This window comes from Caloenas nicobarica, chromosome 1 (genome assembly GCF_036013445.1).
Source record: "Caloenas nicobarica isolate bCalNic1 chromosome 1, bCalNic1.hap1, whole genome shotgun sequence".
In the NCBI taxonomy this organism is placed as follows: Eukaryota; Metazoa; Chordata; class Aves; order Columbiformes; family Columbidae; genus Caloenas; species Caloenas nicobarica.
The window spans coordinates 90705027-90721875 of record NC_088245.1 but is presented as its reverse complement, the minus strand read 5'-3'; the positions used below and the strand labels follow the sequence as shown (position 1 = coordinate 90721875).

The window sequence follows — 16849 nt, the reverse complement described above, 5'->3', positions numbered from 1 at the left end:
TAGTGTGCAGAGATATGCATTCCTGCAAAAAATAACCCACCCAACGTGCTCATTTTGAAACAGTAAGAGAAGAACATGAGAGAGAAAGAAGAAACAGGCTCCATTTGTAAAAGAAAGTATTGGGTGTCTATTACATTATTTTTTCCTCTGCACCTTGGGAGAATACGTGACTGGCAGATACATTTATGTTTACTCTAGTTAAATAGAAACGCAGTGGTTCTTTCAAAACTCAGAGCTGGCAGCAGCAGCGTAATTGCATATGGCACTTGAAGAGTTTGATAATAATTTTTCTGTAATTCGATTAAGAAGAATGTCTTGGATCACCCACTATGCGAGGATAAGTCTTCTAAGGAAACCTTACAATGGAAACAGATGCTAATGATGAGCTATTTCCAGTGCTGAACTGATGCTAAGGAACAGCTTGAGCCACAAGTATTGTTGATATATATAAAAGCCCATAAAATGAAAGCAATTATTTTTTCCCGTTTCTCCCTTCTGCTTTCCCCTCAGTTTCTTGGGATATAGACAAAATTAGTTTACCAACTGTTACTGTACAGAGACAAGAGACAAGAGCCAAGGTAGCACTGACCTCTAGCCTAACCAGCATCAGCGTTTGTTGTAAGAAGACTCTGATATTTAAACAGGTGTGCACAAAACCATCACCTGTAAAGCTGGAAAGTAATGCCACCTCTGCTTGGCTGCAGTGCAGTTTTAAATTACGGAAATGAACCGTGAACTTCCTCCAGTTGGGGTTTGAGGTTTGACTGCTGTGGTTAATGGCTAGACATATACCGAGCAGATTTTGCACGCAAGGGTAGGTAGGGTTGCCGCAGTGACTGGAAGAAACCTGGAGAGCAGCAGCACCCGCAGTACCAGTGCGTGTGCCTCACTACTAACGTGGAGCACCCAAATAAAGCAGGACAGGCAGGGCACCTGAGGTTTGTTCGAGCTGTCCCAACGAGGCCACTGCGGAAAAACAGTCCCCGTGAGCCCTGACCGCTCACAGCCTCCCAGCAGGCAGAGGTGAAACACCGGGGTGGCGGCTTCCCAGGCTGAGGCAGAGGGGGAAACTTCGGCGCCCGGGCTGCTGCGAGGCGTCGGATCACAGGCTGGCAGCGCTCCGCAAAGCGCTCGCCTGGCACGAAGCCCGCTTGCCGCCTCGCCTTGATGGAGCGCTGTTTCCTGCGGGCTCCCGCCTCCCTTACGGGCTCGCAGGCTGGGCTGGGGCAGAAAAGCGCGTTCAGGCCCGGCAAACCATTCCCCTGCCTACCTGCAGCCTGTTTCGGCTCCGACCGACCGGGCAGCCCGAAGTTTGCAGCGCCTCCCTCCGCGGGCAGCCGCCGGGCGACCGGAGGTCGCTGCGAACGGCCGCGTCGCAGCACTGGAGCGTTCCTCTCCAAGAGAGAAAGAGTTGTTTTCATGGCGGCTCGTTGGTCTAGGGGTATGATTCTCGCTTAGGGTGCGAGAGGTCCCGGGTTCAAATCCCGGACGAGCCCTACTTTTCTTCTTATTCCTTCCCTCCCCACCATCCTCCCGCTTCCCCAGCCCGCTCGCTACCCAGCGCCAGCGACGCGAACCGGAGGCAGGCAGCGGCGGCTGCCATACACGGGCAAAGGGGCACGGACAGGGCTTGTAACGAGCGACACGTTCCATTTTAATGCAAGCAGCAAGTGTTAGTAACCGACAAGGAAGGGGCCAACTCTCCTGTCTCAAGCCACCTTCTCCCTTGGCACCGGCCGCCGCTACCCCGGATTTTCTGCGCGGAGCCCACCCTTCCCCTTTACCCTTCCGCGAACCCCCGAGTCGGGGATGCGGGGCGGCCCCTTTCCCTCCCCGAGGGCCCGCCGGTGGCCCACACGGCAGCTCTACGGCGGCAAACCACGGCCGTGCCGCCGCAGGACGACAGAACCTCCCCCTCGCCCCGGCTCCTTCCCCGGAGCCCACCCTCCCGCCGCGGGCGGGCCCGAAACACCAAAAACGCAGCTGGGAATCGCGGCAGCAAAATAGAGGGAGCTCCAGCACCCCCGTTCCCAGCGGGCTCGTCCGGGATTTGAACCCGGGACCTCTCGCACCCGAAGCGAGAATCATACCCCTAGACCAACGAGCCGCTCTCTGCTGTGCGTTTTCCGAACTCAGCACTTCACTCATTTCCCACGTCCTTCTGCCCGGTACCAGCTACACCCCGCCGGTGCCTTCGTGGGTCTGCCCTTCTCCCCCCCTGCTAGACTCCCAGTGGTTCTGCCCACCGCTTCGAAAGACACTCTTCCTCCCCTTAACGGAGGCGGCTGCTGCTATTTCCCCTTTCCCGCCCCTTCGCCCGGGCAACTCGTGGCATCGCTCTTCCCCCGACCCTCCGGCTCCGCTTGGTACAGACGAGCCCGAGCCCCCGTGGGGGGAGCTGCGGCCCCCCCAGCGCTTCCCTGCGCAGATACCGCTCCCGTACCCTTCCCGGGGTGGGGAGGAACGCCGCCCCCCGCCCCGCTTCGGGCAGCCACGGCCAGCTGGGCGAGCTCATTCTCAGCGGAGTGGAAGGGGGGATGTGGGAAGCGCCCCCCCAAGAACGTCTTATGGTTTTTCCCGGCCCGCGCTTTTTCGAGCCGTTGGGCGCTGCGCCCCCTGGAGGTGCCTGACAGACAGGGCTGTCGTTTCCCCGCACCCCCCCGCCTTGCCGGACTGTGTGTGAAGGGCGCAGACGCAGCTGTGTGTGCAAATGTGTGCGAATCCACTCATGGCAGCCTCTCAGAGTCGGTGAGGTGAGGTGAGGTGAGGGCAGGTGAGGGCAGGTGAGGGCCTGCGGGGTGGCCTGGCCTGTTCGGTGCAGCCGGCGCTTCCCTTTGGCCAAGTGGCCCCAGGAGTGGCCATTGGGGCTGCGAGGGTTTAACTGAGGGCCTTGGGCTTCTGGGAAAGATGCCTCAGTATCGGGAGTGTGTTTCTTTGTGTTTTGGGGCTGGAAAAGCCAGTGGTGTTCCCTTTGATTTCTGAAGCCACTCCACAGTGCTGCTTTGGCTCCAGTTCGTCCCCGATGTGCCATATCCTGCTAATGCTTCCTTCACCCTCAAGCTTTCCCCTCATGTTCCCACAACTCTTCCCCAGCCTCCCTCGTATCCCAGACGTTTTAAAAAGCCCTGTTCCATCAGTAATTGCTCTCAGTCCTTACCCATCCAACAGTTCCTTGTGGCTCACGCTGCAGTTCAAACACAGTCCAATAAAAAACAAACAAAAAAAACTAAGGACAAAAAACCCCAAACCCCTAAAAGCAGCGAAATCCCAGCCAAACACAACTGCAACAGTCTCCTTGCTCCGATACTGTCTTCCTTTCTCCACTTCATTCTTGCTCTGTTTTCTACCCTTCCTCCCTCCCCCCCCTAATTTAAAGGTTTTCTGGCTTGTAAGGTTTGTGCTTTTTCTTTTTTATTTTTTTTTTAATCTATCAGGCACCATCCACATCAGAGGAATTGCATAAATTCTGTCATATTTTTCTTGACGAGGGCATTTTCCTGTTCGACTGTCAGTGTCCTTACATCTGGCATTATACATGCTCACCTCGGGACTTTGACAGGTACGCATGGGTCTGCATAGGTGTCACCACCCTATACATCAAGCCATGTTGTGGCCTACATTTCAGTCAAAACTTTTTGACTCTGTGCACCTTGTGGATATAAGGCCACGCTGCCCAAGCTGACGTTTCCAGGTAGTATGGATGGGGTGGGGATACACACCTACATGTACCCTCTGCTTTTGCAGTGTTGCAATACTAATGTAGTCACTTAAAAGAATGAATCTTGTCTGCAATTGCTAACCTAAAGATATGTAAATCCTTTAGGTCAGTCTGCTTGTATAACAAAGATAAGAGTGACTTGCAAAACACATAATCACGAAGTATAGACACTACTGACCTTGCAGCTTTAGACATTTTGAAGCCCGCGCAATTAGTTGTCTTGCTTTAACACGTATCTCAAGACTGTCAGATAAAGTGTCCTTTAGCTGAATGTTGCTTATTATACGCTAAAAGGATTATGTAATGCAATATGCAAATGTCTAGCCAATTGGCTTTTTAGGGTATGAACATAGTGATAAGATTTCGTATGTAATGCCTTCTACTTTTCTTGCTGGCATCCTGGCTTTATTCCAGCATCCAGATTTGCACAGCTCTGTAATAACTATCCTGTGTCTGTGTGCTAAATTTGGCTTATTTGTATGCACACCAGGTGACAGAACCCTGCTTTTGGGACAACACTAAGGAGTCTTGTATAAAATTGCTCTCACTTGGCCTGTAGATGGGGCACAATTTGTGCACTGCCTGAGCGAGCATCGCCCCTAGATGGGTGTGTGGGTGCCTCCAGCTGAGGAATCGGCGTCTTTTTTCCTGCAACTTATACATCCATCAAGGATGAAGGTGGTGATGCAACTTCTGGCACAGAAAGTCTCTAAACTGTTGACTGCCAGAAACTGGGAGATCTCACAGGAAGGATCACTTTGTGTTGCCTTGGGTTTTTTATGCTTCCCCTGCACAAGGATGCTGCTGGAGAAAAGGCACTAGGCTAGATGGCTTTGCTTCCTTCTGTTCCTACACACCCTCACCGCTGAGGCAGGGAGCGTGGCAGTCTCCAGTGTCACTGCTTGTCCCAGAGAACACCTTCCATTGAGGATTAAGGACATTGGTTATTGCTGTTCCCCAAAAGTAAAAAAAAAATTACCACAAATTAAATTAAAATTGAATGTTAAACTGTCCAATGACAGTGGAAATCCCACCCCTATTTCTCCTGCTGCTACCAGCTCTCTGTCCTTCCTCAGGCTCCTTCATCTCCCCAGGAGGAAACACACGGATTTTGGATTGCTTTGATTTTATTCCACCATTTATTTCTTCTGTTTTTCCCTTGGATTTCCATTCCGCTGCTCGGGACACACATACTCATTCTCTAAACAGGCACACACATATCTATATATTTATATATACAGTAAGGCACAATCACTCACTTCCAGGTGGGACACTCTGCTGAGAGAAGAAGCAGGGTACAGCGGATGATTGCAGCCTGCCCTGGAATACAAGCTCTAACAAACAGATTAAAATGGATTCAAAGGCAACAACGCTCCGTAATGTGGCTTGAAAGGATGTGTTTGCCAACAAGCCCATGCTATGCAGGAGGGTCAACGCTGCTGGCTCTCACCAAGTGAGACCTCAGTGCTCTCACCTAGGAGAAAGAAAAGCAAGGGCACAGGGCTGCTTCTTTCCTCGTGATTTTAGAGCTGGTGAACAGAAAGGGGATATCGCTCAAAACCATCAGGTTTGTAACACTGCTGTGTGGCAGAGCCCACTTGAGGATGGATGTGGGCTGTGTTGTTTGAAATGCTCGTGCCTGTCCAGAGAAACAGGGCCAACCCAAGCCTCCGGCTCTGCTCAACTTAACGTTTATTAGGAGGAGCTTTGTGATGCATGAAGAGGAGCTGGCTGGTTCTGCCCTTGGTATTTGTAGCTGTGTCTGTGTGGCTTGGTATTAGGTGGCTGGTGGCAGGTTCAAGCACTGGCCCCTGACAGTTCATACCACCTAACAGCTAGCTGACTCCTTGGCTCAGCTTTTGACAAGTATGGCTTGCTGTCTCCAGTGAGCCCAGACTTGTCCACAGCTCCACGTCATGCTGTGGACATGAGCCCCATGGCCTTGAGCCAGAGCAGCTTTTTATTCAGTATTGTAGATACAGCTTCAAGCACCACTGTCAGGAAACTGGTCAGGTGAAGGTCGGTAATCTATCTTTCCTTGAATAATTTATTTCTTCGAGGCAACAAATACTCTCCAGATGTAAAAGCTTTTTTCACTTAGCAACTGCCAGACCTATGACTTAACTAGTATCCCAAAAGCGAATGCAAATCTAGTACAACGCCTAAGTACTTAAGAGGGACTGGCTATCTGACCTTCACCAATTCACACTCGTCAGGCCACACAACTGGAAACTCAGCCATCTAGGACCTCTTCTTTGACCTACATAAAATCAATCAGCTGTTTTCAGTAAGCCAAGATGCTTTCTATCACAAGTGGTGCCTGGTGGCCACACACTGGAAGTTTCAAAAGAGAATCAAAAGACTGGTTAGGGTCTGGAAATGAGAAAGACTGACAGACGGGTGGCCCTTCTAAATCTGGACTAGAGCGCAACAACAGATAAGAAAACTTGCCCTGTTGACTTACACAGCCCATCTTTTCTGTGAATCAAATGTATTGGTTGTTACTTTCCACCAGCACTAAAAACAGCCCAAAACTGAAGCACATAGAAAATTGCCTACCACAGCTGGCTGTTTCACATGTCAGCCAGCTCAACCCCCACTTCAAAGGGATTTTATGCTTTATGGACAATGTCCTAAGAGTTTTCCCTGTGTTCAGGGTTCACACTGTCTGCCATACAGCATATATGGAGAAAACATACTTTTTCCTACTGTTGCAACATTATTTACTGAAATTTGAAAACCCAAAATATTTCAAAAAAAGCTACCAAAAAGGCACCATACATGTATGTATGTAACTGATGAACTTCATCTAAGACCAATGCAGGGAAGAAGAAAAAGACATTTTGGAGCAGGATGAAGGAGCAGAGGGCCCAGCAGTGGTGGTGGCTATTGGCTCCAGGACAGCACGTATCAGGTCTCTCAGTCCCCATATAGCACCGACCAACATCAGCCAACACCTCAGTTTTGAACTCCGAAGCGATTGCAAGCCAGTCTCTTGTTCCGACTGTCCAGAATATGATGGTGCAAAGCAGAGAGCCAGCAAGCGGCTGCTCAGCTCCAGGATGAGTCTGGACCTCAGGGAATATCCATATTCTGCTCCTCTCCTGCCACTGAAGGTTTCCCAGTAGCTTCCACCTTGGTTGGGTTAGATGGCTCCTATTCACATGTCTCCTGTGCCCTGATTGGGTATGCCTTTTTGAGAGGGGAAAAGTAAGGAAATTATGAAAAATAATAATGTAAATACAAGTAAATACAGTGTTGGAGCTGCTACTTTGGTAGTTTCCATGCTCAGAGGCATAGGTGAGCTGCAGCTTGAGCACCATCCTCCTTCCTTCAGTTGCTCCTTGCCAAACCAATGAGACATATGAAGAGGGGACAGCTAGTTGAGGTGGAATGAGATTATTTCCTCAGGCCTCTGTGGCTACATTATCAATGATTAAAGAATACGTAAGAAGCTACATGGAACAAGCCCTGCTTTAGCCAGTGGAAATCCTCTTTTATTTCAAGTGGCAGAGGCCTGTGTTTGTGTGCTGCCAGGACTGATCAAGAAACTGGTACGTGTGCAAACACTATTCTTGCTGCCAAAGCTAACAAGCTAAATACACAGAGAGAATATATACGTGTGCATGTATATATACAATGTGTGCACACATATGCATATAAATATGTAAATATAAGGAAGCATATTGAGATAGTGTATACATGGTTACTGCTATGGAAAGGTACTTTTTGCTGTAAGTACTTCCAAATTGCATCCAAACCAGCAGTTAAGCAGGGTGCCTGCTGAGCAGAGCCTCTCCGTTTCACTGAAGCCTGCATCAGCTTTGCTGCTTTTCCACTACTCTCTCTGTATCACCACCCAGGAGGGCTGGTTGTTTCAAATACCCTGCCTTGCAGTGTCTGCAGCCCTGAGATTTCATACTCTTGACATGTGGGGAGCAGCAGAAATGTTGGCGTGTTTTGTCACAGTTGCCATGTTCATTAGGAGGCAAAACCCCCTGGTATTTTAGGAGCTGTCCATGCTGACCTGTCTTACCTGTACATCACGGTTACGCTGTGCTCTGATCCTGCATGGCTGACGTTGAAGGCTCCTCACTGGCAGTCTCTAAGTCCACTGCATCTTGCAGTGGCTCGGGTGCCAGTGGCGTTTCTTCAGTGTCTGATGTTCTCACTGTGCTCTCACCAGTCTTCTTTGCTTCAGCTTCAGCTTCAGCTTCTTCCTTCTCCTTGTCCTCCCTCTCCTGTTCACAGGCAGTGCCTTGCTGCTCTTGTCCCTGGGGACACTCACACACCTTCTCCTTGTCTCCAGAGGGAGGCTGGGCAGAGTTCTCTTCCCCTGGGACACCATGACACACCTTCTCCTCTTTTGTATCCCCTGTGTTACTCTTGCAAGGGGTCATTTCCTTTGCCTGTTTTCCCCCTTCATCTTCTGATCTGCTGGATCCTTTCCTTGATGGAGGTTTCTCATCAGACCCCATCTGTTTCTTTTGCTCTTTGCTCCCTGTTTCTGCCTCTTCTGTCGTGCCCTTGGGCCCAAACACCTCATCCCCATCTTCCTTGGCACCATTTTCTGGAGAGGAGATGTTTACCCCTAAATCTTCCCCGTCTCCATACTCGGACAGAGATCTTCGGAACCTCCTGGAGGGAGGCCTGCGCTTTATCGATCCCCGCGTCCGCACCTTGGAGGCAGGAAAAGCAGACATTGAAGCGGTCAAGAGAGTGGTACGGGAAAGCAGCAAAGCACAACAGAAGAAAATACCATGGGAAGCTTGATTGCTATGCTGGTGGCTTTACTTTTCTTCCTCTGCTATGAAGAGACAAGGGCTCCTACCCATGAGAGGAGGGACTTTAAAGGACAAGCAGATCCCTAATATACACCTCCTTTCCCTCTGTAAAGCTGGTGCTGGATGTCATTGTCTCAATTTAAAATACGTCTCCCTGTCCAAGCTACACCCTAACCCAGGGATGCTGCATTCATTATGCAGATGCTGCTGACTTTGGATGTCTTGGCCTTTTCTACCTTTGGCAGTTTAGTGATTGAGGAAGGAGTCTGCACTCCAGCTGAGGATGGCGAATGCAGGTTAGAGCTCTCCATTTAAGTGCAGCGCACTCTGTGGGACACCTGGCAAACCCTTGTCTCTGTGTGGCTCCCTAAACTGCGCCTCAGCCAACCTGGACGTGTTCTGGCACGTGGCACCACCTCCTCACAGTGCTCCCTGCCCAGCTACCCACCACTGTGTGACTGCTGAGCTGAACTGACTGCGTCCTGCTGCTGCATCCCTTCCCTTTACCATTATTGGGCCAGGAAGGCTCCTGGAGCTGTTGGACCATGAAGATCCATTTGCAGGTGTGCAGAGAGGAGGCTTCACAGAGCTACACTGAAAGGCTGTTTCGAACCTGGCGCATAAGTCTCCTCCCTTGGCTACAAATGCACACTGCTATGGCAGGACTGAGGGCTACAGCCTCCTCTTCCTCTTCATCCCCAAGCAATAAGCAAGCCTCATCCTGCTGTGACAGAGAAATCCTAGCCCACACCCTACCTTGTTGTAGAATTGCAGCTGAGTGCCTTCTGGGGGTTGATCAAAGCTGACTGGCGTCTCGCTCACTTCACTGGGCTGGGACTGAACTCCTGGGCTGCTGGGCGTTGAAGGAGGGGTGCTGAATGGGGAGACCAGGGCTTTCAGACCAGGGCTTTTGGGAGATGCTCCCGGCAACAGAGCAGCTGGAGCAAAAGCCAGATTGGCCTGCAAAGAAAGAAAAATCCCCGTCATGGCACCGGCGTGTACTCCATGTGGTAACCACATGGAGGAACCCTTGCTCTTGCCATGGGAGCTGCCGCATCTCTCAGCTGTCACAACCCACATTCCATCTGGTTATGGGTCTCTCCTGGTGACACTGTCAACAAACAAGTCTGGGCAGAGAAGTTATGACCGGACATTTGCCCTTCCCCAGCAGCTGGATCTTACGATGTGTCCTTTTGTCATCCTGAGGCCTTTTGGGATTTTCCAGTGACCCAGCCAAGCCAGCATAGTCTACAATGGCTGAGCCAGAAGGAAGTCTTAACAAGCAGTGAGCAATCACTTTGAGATTTAAACCAATCTTATGTGTGCCCAAGCAGACCTCGCATTGTCAAGCATGGTCTGCAGGTCTTCTAAATGATCTGCACAGTCGTGAGGAGCGAGAAGACCACGGAAAGAAGCGAATTCATGATTAACTGTGGCAAAATGTTTCCTGCTGGCTTGTCACTAAGAAGCTCTGGTAGTCAAATGTCCTTGGCTGCATTAAGAGGGACAGTGCTATGAATAGGCTTGTGTTGTGTCAGGGCAGCCAGGAGGCACCGTGCTCTGGAGCCGCACGTGCTGCCAGGAGAGGCAGCTGGCAGCGGCAGGGAACTATATCTACAGGCTATCAAGTGCTGGGCTGCCCTCAGCAGCATGAATCAGGTGCCGCTGTGAGATACACAAAGGCAAGATGCACGGGGTGTGTTTGTGTGTAACTGGGGGAATTGAGGTGGAGGAAGCACAGAGCTTCTGGGCATGTACAGAGAGGTGGCCAGAGCCCGGAGCGCACTTGCCACTGCCAGGATTTTAGCTGCTGTGCTCAAGGCCAGCTCTGCAATAGAGTGCAGATGACTCAGTTTGATTTAGACTGCTGCAAATAAAGAGCTGAAAGACATTTCAGCCAGGGTTTCCCTCACTTTCTCTCGTGAGCTGCATTTAAACAGAGGGTCCTGCCCCTGCTCCCTGCCTGAGCTGTGCTGCTGCCATGGCCATGCCCAGCCATGGACCCTGCAGATCCAAATGATCCTGACCCATGCACTGACCTGCCTATGGACGTGTCTGAGAATCACTGGACTGTTTCTGACACTGGTTACCACCACCAGACCTGCTCTTCCTTCCTTGTTTGTGTATTGTGGGACTGGGCTCTGGTTGGTGGAGCCACTGTCCTGCCTACCTCGCTGTTACCCTTGGCTCCTGCATCCCCTTCCCCTGTGGCTGCTCCACAAGGACAGTAGCCATGACAAATGCAAATCAGTTTTAATTTGCTGGGGCAGCCACATGGGCTCTTCCAGGACCTACCTGCAGCTTTTCAATCATGGGAGAGCTTTTCACCTTGACCTTGGGAATGGGGCAAGCATTTGGAGATGGCTTCTGCAAAACAAAATGAAACACGAAGTCACAGTATAGTAGGTGAAAAAAAGGAAATACAATGAAGGCAGAAAACTTGGAAGAGATAAGCAGAATGTGCTCATAGGGGAGAAAATGAAGCCTCATATAGCATCTTCACACAAAAGTTTGATTTATTTTTTCCCGACCCTGCTCCTCTTTTGTTATCTAGCCATCCTAGGGCTCTATATGCATGCATCCTTCCTCTGGGAGAAGAGGTAATTGTCAGCTTTCTGGCTGAAGTATCTGAGTTAGGTGATGTGTAATGGCTGTGTTGCTTCATGGCCTTCACTATGGTTTCTAACCTATGACACAATTTTCTCTGGTATTATTTCAGGACCAGACAGATTAAAATTCTACCTGTTAAAGGGTACAAGCCTTAATGTTGGCAAACATTGTGAATTTTTTGTGATGAGAAAGACTTTCTGCCACCACTTGACTAACAGAGCTAAAGGGTACCCAATTAGTAAGGGCAGGAAAGGCACAAGTGACCAGAAAGGTAGAGCTATGAAAGGCTGAAAACAGTTCAAGAAAGGGAGACCACTTCTTTGAGAAGAGGCATATTGCTTTTTTGAGGTCCAAAGGAAATTGAAAGAATCTAAGATTTTAAAGCTTGTGCTCCTTTGGCAGCAAGAACCTGGAGCTGTCAGAAAAGAAGGACAAAGAACCACACCCTTGTTAAGGGCAGGTGACAATGCAAAATTTGTGGGTAGAGCTCATACCCTGAAATACAGAATTACAGAAATGACTGGAAAGGGCCTGAGCAATAATTTTAGTAAGTAGCAGCCAGCTTACTGGGACCTGCTCATTCAAGGATGCTGTATGGAGGACACCTCAGGACAATATCCTGTGAGTATCGCTGACAAACCCTCTCTTCACTCTGGATTTATTATTCCCTTTCTCTGAAGAATAAAAAATCTCCAGTGCAGAACTATTATGCCATTATATTCAAACCTCTAGAGCTCATCTGAAGGCAACAAACAGCATGGGTGCTCCCCGTGCTAAGCACTGTCCAAATCTAATAAATGCCAGCAGTTGCTGCTTTAAAATGCTTGAAAGATGGTAACTGGGTGGATCCGTCAGTGCTCTAAGGGTAAAAACAAAAGCTGTATAAACAGGGTGTGTGTCCGTGCTACAGGAGTGTGAAAGAGCATGGAGCTGACTCCGAGTCAGTAGATGTGTGTGAACAGGGGAAGAAGGTTTGATGCTGTATGACTGATGTGTGTTGTTGCATCGCCTGACTTCTCTGCTACCTCCAAGCTCATGTCTCAGGAGAGTACAAGCTGCAGAGAGGAGAGACCTTGTTCTTCTATTAAATTGATACTCACTTGCTCATCATTGTCACTTGTCTCAGTTTTGTGGGAATACAATGGAAGGGAGCATGGTGGTTTCCTCCGCGTTGGCTTATGTGGTGGTACCTAAGAGAAGAAAAGAACCCAAAAGGCAGCAGCAAAATCAGTTTTTGGGTTGGTTTTGTTTTGTTTTTAAAGGAAGTGAAATTCAAGCACCAAAGCGCGTGATCTGTAACTGACCTGCATGGATGGGAGGGCTCAGCTTGCCTAAAGGAGACATCCAAAGGCAGCACAAGATATTAGCACAGGGGCATGTAGACAGCATACTAGGTGTGCTTGTGGCATCTTGAGCCCAGTCCTAGTGTTAGGAAAGTAGTCTATGTCTCTTTCCACAGCATGAACCACAAGACTTAAGGCTTTGTGCGAAGGATGCTCTTCTAAGCTGTGGAGGGTGCAGAAGCTTTCCCAGAAGCCTCATCTTCAAAGCATCCTGCTGGAAACCCTTTCACACTGGAATAGCTTGTTATTGTTCTCTTTCCTGTCTTATTACCAGAATTTCCTTTTAATGAGTCTCAGCTGCCTACTTGCTTCATGATTTTCCTATTTTGCACCTCATGTGTTTTAGGGACAAAAAGGGGAATTATGGCTTTTCCAACATGTCCCACAGCCTCATTTGTTTCTCTCTAATGAAGAAGAGCAGCTCGCAGAGAGAAGGCCTCAGCTGTAGCATTTAGGTTGACTAAGAAACATTCTCCAGGGGAGAAGGAACAAGGCAAGTTAATGGCAGGGACACCAGTTCCCTCTGAGTGTCCTCGGGCTCTCAGACATACAGAGTGCTCACTAGGAAGGAAGAGATGCATAGCACAACACCTATGGAGTTGCTCCTTCACAACTATTGCTCTGGTCTTGAAGGCAAGCTGTCTCTATTTTTATGCCGGGTTTGTAGTCTCTTGACAAGCTGTTAACACGTTTCTTGTGTGTTAACAGACAAAATACTTGGATAATAGCCACAATATAATATTCGGATAACTTTGTTATCTTCTAACAGGCAGGCATGTGAAAAGTTGGATTATGGTATCTATGCCCTCTGTAGAGTTCACTGTCTTGGAGAATCTGTAGACTTGACATCAATTTCTGGTGGTGCTGCACCCAGCTACCGCAATGCTGTGTCTCTTATTCTTATGTCATGCTAGGAAGCAATAATATAGTGTCTTATTGAAACCCCACCATTTTGCCACCATGCAATACTGTGCTGTGCCACAGTGGATGTATCAGAAGTTCCCTGGCTGATAGGTTCCCCTTTGCTGGCATGGGTCAAGCAAGGGTTAAATACCATCCACGCAGCCACTAATCTGAAGCCAGCTTAAGAAAGCCAAGCCGGTGGAGAAGCACAGATGGCTTGAAGAGAAAGGACAGGAAACTTTGTCCTTCTCTGTCTCTGGAGAAAATCAGCTTCCCCTGACTGTGAGGCCCCTCCACACTGCCTTGGTTTGGGAGCAGCAGAGGTGTCCAGATAACACAAGAGAGGTCTGGGAACTTGCTGCCTTCTTAAGGGTGAGGGACTTTGTGCATTTAAATCCCATACCTTAAAAAGAGGAAATGACAGACAGGGCTGCACGCTGGTGACTAGAGGGAAAAAAAAAAAAGTGCTTGGGAAGATATTGGCTATTCCCATCCCGGGGCCCGGCTATGAGAGTGCTAACCTCTGATAGATGAGGCATGCCAGCCCTGCAGGACAGAGGTCACCACTGCATCCAGGCAAAGACAGGAAGGGTGACAGGGAGGATCCCCTTAGAACCAGCCTGGGATGTGCTGAAATCAGCTGAGCAGCAGAAGGAAGCAGTTCAGTTTTAAAGGGGCACCCACTGACTGGAGAGGCACCCACCAGTAAACATTTATGCTTTTCAAAAGGTGCATTATGATACAGGAGGCTCTCCTAAAATGTCAACCTCCATCCATAAACACTCTAACTTTCCTTTCTTCCTAAGAGAGCTATTCTAGTGTTTTGCTTATCTGGTGAAAGACAGTTTGTGAGGCAATGCTTGGCATAGTGGGCTTGCAATAAATAAAGTTTCAGTATGATAGAGATAGGCCATAGAGTCTGAAATGTCATTGGGAAGAGGTAACAAAGGCAAGTAAAGAGAGTTTCCTCTCTCAGACCCATACAAAAGGCAGTACCTGAAGGAAACCTTCTCCTTTTGTGAACAAGGTGCTGGTGACCTGCCACTGGCTTCTACACTGCAGAATGTATTGTTTGTGTTCTTTTTCCATGGCTCAATATTAGCTGTTTCATCATTCATTGCTGCCCTCTGCTTACAAAAGCCAGCTCAAATGGTACATACATTGCTGTCTGCTACTGCTAGGGACACATGTGCACCTTGCCAGGCTTTACAGTGTTTCAGGTACAGTGTCTAGTTGTCCTGAGGTACGGCTCTACCAAAATACTCATCCACAAGTCAGCAGTGCATGGAAGATACTGTCATAGCTTGCATTGTACTAGGAAACAAATCCTTTGTGAAGATTAAAAATCAAGGTGGCTTCATGCTCAGGTCACTGGTGCTCTAACTTCTACATTTCCCACTCAATTGCTTGCTGGTGGCTGCAGAGCTCCTTACCTCTTTTCCAGTGATATTGGCTGCTTGCTCTTTGAATTTCCCTGCTAGCTGAGCCACTGAGGGTGATGCCGACTTGTCCACCTCTGAGTTGGTCTCTGCTGGCCTGTTCTGACAAATTGGGAACAACAAGTTATGAGCAAAGGCTGGGAAAAGCAAGCAGGCTATAGAGAAGCCTGCATATGTGTTATAAAGTTCAAGAGTAAGCAAGGACTTAAAGCACAGTTTCTCACATCTGGCATCAATCATCCCGACTGAGAGCAAGAGGTTTGGGAAGACAGGACCTAGCAGCATTTTCAAATATCCCAGGAAAGCAGTAATTCACCCAGAGCCTCTCAGCTCTAGCTGAAGATCCTACACTCAGTATTTTTCACTGGAAGCAAACTAAGTATTTCAAGCCAAGTGTTTGTTCCTAATCTCTTCCTTGCAGTGAGCAGATGGAGCAGAGCAGTAAGGGATGTTCCCATACACCTTCTCAGCCCTTCCATCCCTTTTTTACTGCCTTGGTCACCAGTGCTCTTCCTTTTCCAGTGGTTCTGCTGCAAGGAGCCATTCCCTGTCCTTGCAGCAAGCCAGCATCTGTTTGAGGACATCCCTGTGCTGTTCTGCTTTTTTGGCAGTGAAATACTCAGGCGGGTGGAGGGGAGGGAGGAAATAGCAGGGTTGAGAGAAGGTTCCCCTCCCCCGGGCTGACAATAAACTGAGAAGTGGGAGGCTTGTTGGAGACTGGATGGTGCAGCTCTTCCCACAGCACACAGCCCTGGTGTCATCCCACATTTACCTTGTTTTCTTTGCTACGCATCTATCAAGCAATATGAGTAGAAAGCCTGGAAGTCAAAGTTGATGAAAGGAAACCTTTGTTCTTCATCTCTAGTATCTGATCCAGGGAAAACCGAACCAGAGGAATTGAGAACTACTGAACAACAATCCTTGTTTTGTTAGAGGCAGAGACCTCAAAACAACAAAACAGGTTATGAACCATCAGCAAGGAACCTCATACCTCTGCTCCCTGTACCACCACCATGAACACATGACCAGCACCACATTTCTCACTCCTCTGCCTCAATACTCTTCTGCTTCTTGGTCCCCAAAGGCCACTGCTAGAGGAATATATTTCTGTTTCTCTGAAGGCTCCAGCAGGGCCCTTCCTTCTCCTTTTACGCTGCTCTACCTGGGAGGAACCTGCTGTCTCATTAACAGAACCACTCCTTCAGCATCACTGGAGGTGAAAGGCCCTGGCAACACCAATCTGGCCCACGTATGGACCATTTCCTTTGGGTGACCATGCTACAGGTGCTGGAGAAATAGCTGTGGAAACTTGGAATTGTATTAAAGAAGGAATTTCTTTAGACTCCTAGTTTGTAGATGAAAGGCAAATCGAGGAGGTTACACTAAGGAGCAGCTCAAGTCATATCACAGCTTGGAGCAATCTCCAGTCTGAAATACCTGGTATTGAACAGCATGGCTAAGGCCCATTTACACTGTGGAAAAGGGCCTTTTCCTTTTTCACAGAGCTATAGCTCCCAATAAACGGTATCTTCCCTTTCTCAAGCCCACAAGCCCCAGCAGATATCTGCTGTTCTCTGTTTCCAGGATCCTGACTACATCTCCCCTGTTAAACTTCCCATACGCTTTAGACGAGCCTTCCTGCATCCAGCCATGAAAGCCGTATCAAAGCTGTCGCCTCTCAGTGTACTTCTAGCACCTTCCCCCCATTTTTTCAGCCTTCATTAGAGTAATTACAGGCAAGGGAAGCGGCAGATGCAGGGAACGGAAGAAACGGTGAGGTAAGCAGATCAGCAGGGCAACCTGCGGCACGTGAAAAACCATGGCTGGGTTAAGTGGGGAGGGAGAGTGGTTCCCAGCTGGAGGCTGGCTCCGTGACCTGAACGGAGGGCAGGCTGGGAAGAGGAGAGAGCAAAGAATGAACCTGGGGAAGGCGAGATGGATTGGGAGGCTTGGCTCAGCACACCATCCCCCAGGATAACTGGGCATGGCAGAACGGACACCTAAACTGGGGACTTGATCGAGGCTGAGGAGCTGCAGGTTCTCAGTGTCTGT

The 16849-nt window shown here is 49.1% G+C and overlaps 1 protein-coding gene and 2 non-coding genes across 3 annotated transcripts in view; 1 reads left to right on the top strand and 2 right to left on the bottom strand.

The window, feature by feature from the left end:
• The first annotated feature begins 1424 nt into the window (after nt 1–1424).
• TRNAP-AGG (transfer RNA proline (anticodon AGG)) lies at nt 1425–1496 on the top strand. Its single transcript has one exon. It is a non-coding gene; the product is annotated as a tRNA-Pro (tRNA).
• A 539-nt stretch (nt 1497–2035) lies between these two features.
• On the bottom strand, nt 2036–2107 carry TRNAP-CGG (transfer RNA proline (anticodon CGG)). Its single transcript has one exon. It is a non-coding gene; the product is annotated as a tRNA-Pro (tRNA).
• A 2727-nt stretch (nt 2108–4834) lies between these two features.
• Nucleotides 4835–16849, bottom strand: part of RCSD1 (RCSD domain containing 1) — a 35067-nt gene continuing 23052 nt past the window's right edge. The window contains exons 2-7 of the mRNA XM_065658563.1: nt 14792–14899; nt 12213–12302; nt 10798–10869; nt 9259–9462; nt 7755–8397; nt 4835–6910 (exon numbers count right to left, since the gene is read on the bottom strand). Of these exons, the coding sequence (XP_065514635.1) occupies nt 7768–8397; nt 9259–9462; nt 10798–10869; nt 12213–12302; nt 14792–14899 (1104 nt within the window). The 3' untranslated portion in view covers nt 4835–6910; nt 7755–7767. The remainder of the gene's footprint in view (nt 6911–7754; nt 8398–9258; nt 9463–10797; nt 10870–12212; nt 12303–14791; nt 14900–16849) is intronic.